This window comes from Aquarana catesbeiana, linkage group LG06, assembly GCF_042186555.1.
Source record: "Aquarana catesbeiana isolate 2022-GZ linkage group LG06, ASM4218655v1, whole genome shotgun sequence".
Classification (NCBI taxonomy): Eukaryota; Metazoa; Chordata; class Amphibia; order Anura; family Ranidae; genus Aquarana; species Aquarana catesbeiana.
In genome coordinates, this window is record NC_133329.1 from 233,420,713 (window position 1) to 233,431,294 (window position 10,582).

General features: G+C 42.0%; 1 protein-coding gene across 1 annotated transcript in view; it reads left to right on the top strand.

Annotated features, from left to right (window-relative positions):
- Positions 1-4,619, top strand: part of CARD11 (caspase recruitment domain family member 11) — a 250,592-nt gene extending 245,973 nt beyond the window's left edge. The window contains exon 24 of the mRNA XM_073633053.1: positions 4,324-4,619. Within this exon, the coding sequence (XP_073489154.1) occupies positions 4,324-4,519 (196 nt within the window). The 3' untranslated portion in view covers positions 4,520-4,619. The remainder of the gene's footprint in view (positions 1-4,323) is intronic.
- Positions 4,620-10,582: the final 5,963 nt, after the last annotated feature.

The following is a 10,582-nucleotide window of genomic DNA, read 5'->3' on the forward strand; positions in this document are numbered from 1 at the left end:
GCCTCCTCCTCCTCCTCCTCCTCCTCCTCCTCCTCCTCTCTCCTATCAGGCACCCACGTTGAGTCAGTGACCTCATCATCCCCTCCCTCCTCATCACTGGAGCAAACCTGGCAGTATGCTGCAGCAGGGGGAGCATGACTGCCAGATTGCTGTCCTTCTTGGGCACCCCCTCTGTCCGCGCTCATGTTACTGCCTTCATCGAGCTCAGTATCGTCATCAGAGCCTTCCAAACGCTGGGCATCCTCCTGGAGCATGTACCCAACACTGTGGTCAAACAGTTCGAGGGAATCCTCATGAGGACATGGTGGAGCTAGGGAAGGAGTCACTGATGACATTGAGCTGAGGGAAGAGGCCGCTGCTTTGCCAGACAAAGCACCCTGGGCATGGGTGAGAGAGGATGAGGAGGATGAGGACGGCTTGGTCATCCACTCGACCAAGTCTTCCGCATGTTGCGGCTCAACATGGCCAGCTGCCGAAAAAAAGGCCAAGCGTGTCCCATGGCCACGTGCTGATGAGGATGCACCGTCTCCACGACCAGCACTAGACACAGAGCCTGCTTGCCCTCTCTTATTGGCTTGTGACTGTCTGCCTCTCCTTCTTGGCCTTCCAGACATACTAATGGCCTGTAGCTGCACTAAGCTGGGATAGAACACCTGTAATTTTCTTCAAGTAGCTTTATATACTGTAACCAGACAAGCCTGCCTGTCAGTAGGAAGATAACAGGAACGGATCTAGCTGAACACTGTGAGCAGGACGCACTGTACTAAATGTAAATAGTCTAGCTGCCTGACCGTGGTACTAATAGGATCAAATAGAACACCTGTAATTTTCTTCAGGTAGCTTTATATACTGTAACCAGACAAGCCTGCCTGTCAGTAGGAAGATAACAGGAACGGATCTAGCTGTACACTGTGAGCAGGACGCACTGTACTAAATGTAAATAGTCTAGCTGCCTGACCGTGGTACTAATAGGATCAAATAGAACACCTGTAATTTTCTTCAGGTAGCTTTATATACTGTAACCAGACAAGCCTGCCTGTCAGTAGGAAGATAACAGGAACGGATCTAGCTGAACACTGTGAGCAGGACGCACTGTACTAAATGTAAATAGTCTAGCTGCCTGACCGTGGTACTAATAGGATCAAATAGAACACCTGTAATTTTCTTCAGGTAGCTTTATATACTGTAACCAGACAAGCCTGCCGGTCAGTAGGAATTTAACAGGAACGGATCTAGCTGAACACTGTGAGCAGGACGCACTGCACTAAATGTAAATAGCAGGAACGGATCTAGCTGAACACTGTGAGCAGGACGCACTGCACTAAATGTAAATAGCAGGAACGGATCTAGCTGAACACTGTGAGCAGGACGCACTGCACTAAATGTAAATAGCAGGAACGGATCTAGCTGAACACTGTGAGCAGGACGCACTGCACTAAATGTAAATTGCAGGAACGGATCTAGCTGAACACTGTGAGCAGGACGCACTGCACTAAATGTAAATAGTCTAGAAGATAACAGGAACGGATCTAGCTGAACACTGTGAGCAGGACGCACTGCACTAAATGTAAATAGCAGGAACGGATCTAGCTGAACACTGTGAGCAGGACGCACTGCACTAAATGTAAATAGCAGGAACGGATCTAGCTGAACACTGTGAGCAGGACGCACTGCACTAAATGTAAATAGCAGGAACGGATCTAGCTGAACACTGTGAGCAGGACGCACTGCACTAAATGTAAATTGCAGGAACGGATCTAGCTGAACACTGTGAGCAGGACGCACTGCACTAAATGTAAATAGTCTAGAAGATAACAGGAACGGATCTAGCTGAACACTGTGAGCAGGACGCACTGCACTAAATGTAAATAGCAGGAACGGATCTAGCTGAACACTGTGAGCAGGACGCACTGCATTAAATGTAAATAGTCTAGATAGAAGATAACAGGAACGGATCTAGCTAAACTGAATACAGTGTATATATATATATGCAACACCTGGGATGCATATATATACACAATACACTGTAAGTGCAGCTAACTGACTGACTGTTCTGCCTAATCTATCTAACTCAAATCAAATGACACTGTCTCTCTCTATCTCTCAGCACACCGGAACACACACTACACAGGGCCGCCGTGCAGGCGGCCTTATATAGTGTGGGGTGTGTACTAAATCCCCTGAGCCATAATTGGCCAAAGCCACCCTGGCTTTGGCCAATTACAGCTCTCTCTACTGACGGCGCTGTGATTGGCCAAGCATGCGGGTCATAGTGCATGCTTGGCCAATCATCAGCCAGCAATGCACTGCGATGCCGCAGTGAATTATGGGCCGTGACGCGCCACACGAATTTAGCGCGAACGGCCCATAACGTTCGCAATTCGGCGAACGATCGAACAGCCGATGTTCGAGTCGAACATGGGTTCGACTCGAACACGAAGCTCATCCCTAGCCACTAACACTTTAGTTGGGGAAGGGCCTGTCTTTTATTTAGCTAGGAACTGGTGGTCCTGTGGTGCTCCAGAGTAGGTGTTAACCCGTTGTGTGCTGATGTGAGGTGGGCCAGGAAAACAGCATTGCAGCATCACTAGGATTGGTGGGTGGTAATGGAACATTTTGCTTACCACTACTGCTGGATTTGGGCAGCTTTTCAACTTTTTTCCTTGAAGGTAAATGTGAACCTTTTTTGGTTAAAGTACAGACCTCAAGTGATTGATATATTTACTAAGTAAGTTTTCTTTACCTATGTTGTTGTGCACATATGTTGTTGTGCAAGTCTTGCCTTTTCATTTAGAATAGCCAAATACATTTAACATGCCATAGGTAAAAGGAAAACAAATTGTTTTTATAAATATGTAATACATGTATTATAGGATTTGACAGAATTAGGTAAAAAAAGAAAGCAAGCAGCCCCAGTGTAGCCCAAGCAGATCTGCCTGCTATACTCACCCAGTCTATGACATTGTTCCCAGTCACCAATCCAGGTTGAACATACCTCCTGTGAGCCCAATGTGTCAGGACTCTGGGCTGACAGGAGATTGCTGCAAGCTATGGTTACCACTTCATTACATGGCGACACTCTCTGCAGAATTTAGGGTCCGCCCATTTCCAGAGACGGAAGCGGAACTATGTCACCAGTCTGAAGACACCTGAATAGAAGGTAAAAATAGGTTTTTTGTTAATGATTTAGGGATTTTTTTAAAGGGGAGTGAAAATGAGTGGGGGGTTGTGAGCCTGAATTTGAGCTTTAAAGTGTATCTAATTGCAGTTGTTATTTTATTTTTAGAGTAGGGAACTGTTAAAATACGTTGCTGTCTGTGTCCCACTGGAGAGAATTCCTGACAATTCCTGTTCTGTAGAAAATCGGGAAGAGATTAATTCTCTCCAAAGTGAGTGAAATGCTTTCTTAGTTGTTACCGGAATAAGCATCCCCATTGGAAGGTTTCCCCGCTATTCCTGGTCCAATGACTATAACTTAGCATTCTCTCAAACTTTCGGTCTTGGAAAGGTCACCATGACAAATAGAGTAGGTTAATCTTCCAAACAGATGGCAGGCCAAACAAGTTTTTTATCCTCCTACAATTATTTATTTTCGACTCGGTACTTAGCACCATCAATTTATCCAGCGCTTTACATTTTTTATTGCACATTCACGCCAGTCCCTGCCCTTAGGCCTGGTTCACACCTATTAATTTTTTTAGCTCGTTTTCAGTTTTGCAGAAACATACTACAGTCAATTTAACATGGTTTCCTATGGATGTAGTTCACATCTGTGTATTTTATGTAAAGGGCTAGGGACTTTTTTGTGGTTTTTGGTTCCATAGACTTCAATGGATGAAAAGCCTGTATTGAAAAACGCAAAATGCACCTGCAAATCGGGCTTTAAGGAGCTTACAATATAAGGTCCCTAACTCACATTCATACACTAGGGCCAATTTACCTACCAGCATGTCTTTGGAGCGTGGGAGGAAACCAGAGTACCTGGAGAAAACCGAATGTGCAAACTCCAGGCAGGTAGTGCTATGGTTGGGATTCAAACCGATGACCCTAGTTATGTGGGGCAGAAGTGCTAACCACTTAGCCACTGTGCTGCCCCTACTCTATCCTGCACAAAAATTGCATATTTCCAATAATACTGTCATATTGTGCTAAAGGCATGTGACAATAGTGCATGAGAAGCAGCATAGACCATCACAATATTATTAGCCCCCAAAAACTCACTCGTAGCTTTTGAAACTGTTGCCTACAATTTTATTGTACCTAAAGTGAAAACATTTTTTTTTCTTACAATATGAAATTTCACAAAGAACTCTTCTATTGCAGGAGGCTACTTTCAAAACAAGAGAATGAAGAGGAGTTTTTACGTACATGTCGCCAAAAAGAGAAGGAACTTGAAGCTCTTCCTTGTCTCTATGCAACAATAGAGGCAGATGCATGGAACACCATTGATGATTTTATAAGAGTAATCAAGGAAAAAATTTCAGAAGAGCAGCGTAAAACCATCTGGATAGACTATTAACTTATTTAAATGAAATGAACACTTGTCATATTCATACCCCAAACCATAACATTGTATTTTACATGTTCATATAAATAAGAAAGGTTTATTAATAAGTTAATTATATGTATAGTGTGTGATTGAATGTACAAATTGCAGTGTTTTATTGTTAACATTAAAGAAAAAAGACTGAGAAGAAGATGAGATTAAAGGAAGATTAGGGGATTGCTATATGAGCTTTTAGCTTATTAAATGCAAGCTAATGCTGAAAAATAATTTCACTACCTACTGAAATTCCCTTTCTTGATGCATCTCCATGGCAATACACATCAATGCTGGGTTTATTTTTTCCTTCAAACAAGGGCCTCAACTAACTTCATTGAGCTATATATATATATATATTATGCATAAAAATCTGTGCTTGGGTCACAAAAGTTACAATTAAAAAATATAAAATAAAAGTGAAAAACAAAGGAATGCTGCTATTACTATATCCTGATACCAGATATTCATTGCATATTCAAAATATTATAGTGCGTGACAATATCAGTAAATAAAAATACCGCACTAATAAGAAGTGGCCAGCACTACAAGGACAACTTGTGTATATAGATAAATAACAAACAGTGCAGCGCTAATCTGGGAATAAGAAAATTCATATATATACACAGTAAATAGTGACTATGAAGCGCTCACAAATATTGAAAGCCAGAATAATACCACACATAAAACATGAAAAATAGTGACATTCATGTGAATGGTAAACTCAAAAATTGGGAATAATTATAATCATGAACAAGCAACTATTCACACATGCTCACAAGATGTGTGGGCTGAAAAAGTGCAGTCCAACTGTAAAAGATAATAAAGTGAACAAGTCCAATTAGGCGTGTGAGGTATATGATCAAAAAAATGGTAATCCGAGAAATTATGAATAAGTCCCGAAGATAAAGAGTCACCATAGTGGAAGGGTCTATCACCAATAAGACATGAGGGGGCTTACTAGAACATTTGGACCCAGTTAGCTTATACCAAATGGGTCTAAACAGGCGGTTATGTTAAACACCTGGTAAAGAATCGCCACTCCACATGTCACCAGACAAACTTTGAACCGATTAGGGGGATGATCGACTTCCACCGTAATTTTTGCAGCATAATTGAACACAGCTATGCAGGACCACCAAGGTCAGTTCAGTGGTAGAATTCTCTCACCATCACTCCATTACCACATATATCCAAGGAGGTAAAACAGAAGCCTCGACATAGTATAAAACCATAAGGCAGGAGTTTAATTTAAAATAATGCAGAATACTCACATTTCAGCAGATATAAAAGCGCATATCGGAATATTCCTTTTGGACAACAAGACAGGATGCAATGGCATAAACAGGACCAGGACCGACGCATTTCGTCTTAAGCAGACATCATCTGGGGTGTCAAACTGTCTGTCATTGCGTTTAAATAGGAAATATGACCCCAAAGTGGAAAACTGGCCAGGGACACAACATGCGTGTATTCTCATCCACTGCCTGGATGTCAGCAAAATGGCGTGGATGCGTGCTGGTCAAGCATTACTTTGGTTCTGAGGCTGGACAACATATGACAGCTACATCATATGTGCGGGCCAAGCCTAGTTATAATATTGAGGCGGACAACACGCTACCACCATGTCGTGCTTGTCAAGCCTCACCATGATAAAGGGACAGACAACAGACTACCGCTAACGTCATTGCCACGCTTTCAAAGCATCAGCAAATGAAGCGGGTATATGCGGCTCAAACCTCGTCTTAACGACTAAGTTGGTCACATGACTTCACAATTTTGGAGTTTCAGATGTATTATAGTAACAAATGTAGTGAAGTCATGTGACTAACTTCATTGTTAAGACGAGGTTTGAGCCGCATATACCCACTTCATTCGCTGACGCTTTGAAAATGTGGCAATGACGTAGCGGTAGTGTGTTGTCTGCCCCAGGATTATAGCGAGCTTGACCCGCACATATGACATAGCGGTTGCGTGTTGTCCAGCTTCTGTACCAAAGTGAGGCTTGACACGCACACATCCGTGCCGTTTTGCTGACATCCAGGAAGTGGATGATCATATTTTGTATTTAAACACAATGACAGAGACAGTTTGACACCGTAGATGTCTGTTTAAGACGAAACGCGTTGGAGCCTGGTCCTGTTTATGCCATTACGTCCTGTTTTGTCCAAAAGGAATATTCCAATATGCGCTTTTATATCTGCTGAAATGTTAGTGTTCTACATTATTTTATTTTTGCCTTATAGTTTTACATTATGTTGAGTCTTCTGTTTTTCCTCCTTGGATTTATGTGGTAATGGAGTGATGGTAAGAGGATCTCTGAACTGACCTTGGTGGTCCCGCATAACTGTGTGCAAGTACGGTGGAAGTCAATGATCCCCCCAAGCGGTTCAAAGTTTGTCTGGTGACAAGTGGAGTCGGGATTCTTTACCAGGTGTTTAACACCACCGCCTGTTTGGAGATATTTGGTATAAGCTAATTGGGTCCAAATAATCCGGTAAGCCCTCTCATGTCTTATTGGTGGTAGACCCTTCCACTGTGGTGACTCTTTATCTTCGGGACTTATTCATCATTTCTCGGATTACCATTTTTTATTTTTATCATCTACCTCACACGCCTAATTGGACTTGTTCACTTTATTATCTTTTACATTTGGACTGTACTTTTTCAGCCCACACATCTTGTGGGCATGTGTGAATAGTCACTTGTTCATGATTATAATTATTCACAATTTTTGAGTTTACCAATGCCATTATTTTTCACGTTTTATGTGTGTTATTATACTGATTTTCAATATTTGTGAGCACTTCATAGTGACAATATCCGTGGCAGTGAAAAAAAGAATTATTTGCATTGAAGAATGAACTAAATTTATAGCATAAAAGTGACATCAACTCCACAACTTGTAACAATACAATGATACACAGGAACAAAATCCAATGAATGGAAAATAGTATCAAGAAAAAGCCCTTATATCTTCACAAGTGCTATATATTTTGTGATTTAGTACCAGTGTAAAGAGGATTTCATGCCAAACCCCACTACTGTGCCAACTGAAGCAGCTTACCAAAGCCACATGACCCTCATATACAGAGTGGTCAAAAGTGCTTGTGATATCAGAAAGCACACATTTACTAAAACTGGAGAGTGCAAAATCTGGTGCAGCTGTGCAGGGTAGCCAATCGGCTTCTAACTTCAGCTTGTTTAATTAAAGTGGTAAAGGCAGAAGGCTTTTTTATCTTAATAAATAATGATGTTAATAATACTGAAAAAAATTCATGACAACAATAAAGGTGACGGTATGAAAATAAATACTATAAACAATCCATAATATTGATGAACCACCAATATGTAAATATTCATCAATAGGAAACCGTGCTCAAAAGTCCAAGCAATGATAAAAAGTAAATGGTGAAAAAATAATCCAAAAGTGTAGAAAGTGCAGAATCAATCCAATGATGCAATCGATAGTGTCACCCACCACCGGAGATAAATGAAGGCTTACCAGAAAGCCTGCGACCACCCTTCTCAGGGGGGTCAAAACAGGCTCAGTAGGTCACCGTTGATATCCTGTTGGAACCGCAACCGATGTCCTTTAGATCACCCTCGATGTTGGCTTCTCAGCAACAGCAGGAAACACTCAGGGGAAATAAGTTGGTTCCAGAAAGATTCAGGTGGCCAATATTCAAGCAAGGATAAGCCATAAAAAAGAGAAGAGGACTCCAGTAGTGCAGAGAACCAGGGACGTTTAATAAAAAATATTGTTTAACCCCTTCCCGCCGACCGTACGCAGATATGCGTACTCGGCTTTCCGGGGTTATACCGGGATGATGCCCGCAGCTGCAGGCATCATCCTGGTACCGTTGTTTAGAGCGGGCGATCGGCTACCCGTATATAACAACCGATGCGGCTAAAAGCCGCTCGGCTGTTATACCGGAGGAGCGGGAGGGGACATCCCCCCCTCCCGCCGCCTCCCGCCGCTCTTACCGGGCCTCCCGTGCGATCGGGAGGCCCGGTGTCCAATCGTTCCAGCCTTCTCAATGTAAACGCGGAAGCGACGTCATGACGTCACTTCCCGTTTACTCGGCTGCCAATGGCGCCGAATTTTAAAAAATATACAGTATTCAGAATCGCCGTTTTCGGCGATCTGAATACTTTGAAGTGCAGAGGAGGGATCGGAGGTCTTTTAGACCCCCGATCCCTCCATAAAGAGTACCTGTCACCACCTATTACTGTCACAAGGGATGTTTACATTCCTTGTGACAGCAATAAAAGTAAAAAAAAAAAATATTTTTTTTAAAAACACAATTTATAAGTCTAAAAATAAATAAAATAAATAAAAAAAAAAAATTTTTTAAAGCGCCCCCGTCCCCGCGAGCTCGCGGAAGTCGCGCCCGCATATGTAAACGGTGTTCAAATCACACATGTGAGGTATCGCCGCGATCGTCAGAGCAAGAGCAATAATTCTAGCCCTAGACCTCCTCTGTAACTCTAACCTGGTAACCGTAAAAAAATTTAAAGCGTCGCCTATGGAAATTCATAGCTACCATAGTTTGTCCACGAGCACGTGCAATTATAAAGCGTGACATGTTTGGTATCTATTTACTCGGTGTAACATCATCTTTCACATTATACAACAAAATTGGGGTAACTTTACTGTTTGGATTTTTTAAAATTCATGGAAGTGTCCCTTTTCCAAAAATTTGCGTTTAAAACACTGCTGCACAAATACCGTGTGATATAAAATATTGCAACAATCTCCATTTTATTCTTTAGATTCTCTGCTAAAAAAATAAATATAATGTTTGGGGGTTCTAAGTAATTTTCTAGCAAAAAATATGGATTTTAACTTGTAAACACCAAATTTCAAAAATAGGCTTAGTCATGAATGGGTTAAAAATACATTGCACAGGATCGCATATAAGGTGCATGTAATTACAAATACACTGCAAGGGATCACATGTAAGGTGCACAAGATCACGTATAAAGTGCCAAAAAAACGCCAACAGGCACTAGCAGTGAAACTGTCGCGACCAGCAAGACAAACTCCACCGCCGGATGAATATTTACATATTGGTGGTTCATCAATATTATGGATTGTTTATAGTATTTATTTTCATACCGTCACCTTTATTGTTGTCATTAATTTTTTTCAGTATTATTAACATCATTATTTGTTATTAGTCACTTTGATTTTCGTCCAGCGCTGCACTGATTATTATCCACACAAGTTTTGCCTTATATCGGGTTATAGTGTTCAGCAGCAGGACCTATATCACGGATATTTTTTATCACTATTGAATTTTTATTTTTCACTTTTTATGCACCTAGCGCAGGTCTTTATTTATTTTTAGTTTTTTTATCTTAATGCATTCTATGTATTAAGATAAAAAACCTTCTGTGTGCAGCAGCCCCCCTATTACGTACCTGAGCCCCCTCTCAGTCCAGCGATGTGCACGAGTGGCTCGGCCGTCTGGGACTCTCCCTCCTGATTGGCTGAGACACAGCAGCTGCGCCATTGGCTCCTGCTACTGTCAATCAAAGTCAGTGAGCCAATGAGGAGAGAGAAGGGGTGGCGCCGAACCGTGGCTCCATGTCTGAATGGATACACAGAGCTGCAGCTTGGGTGCCCCATAGAGAGCTGCTTGCTGTGGGGGCACTCGGCAGAAGGGAGGGGCCAGAGCACCGAAAAGGGACCCGAGAAGAGGAGGATCTGGGCTGCCCTGTGCAAAACCATTTTACAGAGCAGGTAAGTATGACAAGCTTGTTATTTTTAAAGAAGAAAAAAAAGCGGGACTTTAGTATCACTTTAAGCTTTGACAATAAAACCTGAAAGCTGTTTGGTTTCTATGCAGAGTTTCACCAAATTTTGCACGCTCCAGTTTTGGTAAATTGACTCCACTGATTGGGTATAATGCTCCTTCAGGTCACAGAGGATTTCCTCTAGCATTCCCACGATGAGTGAACATGCCCATGAATTTAAACAGAAAATAAACACTCTATAAATGTATTAAAATGCAGGATCCCAGTAGTTGCTTTGGC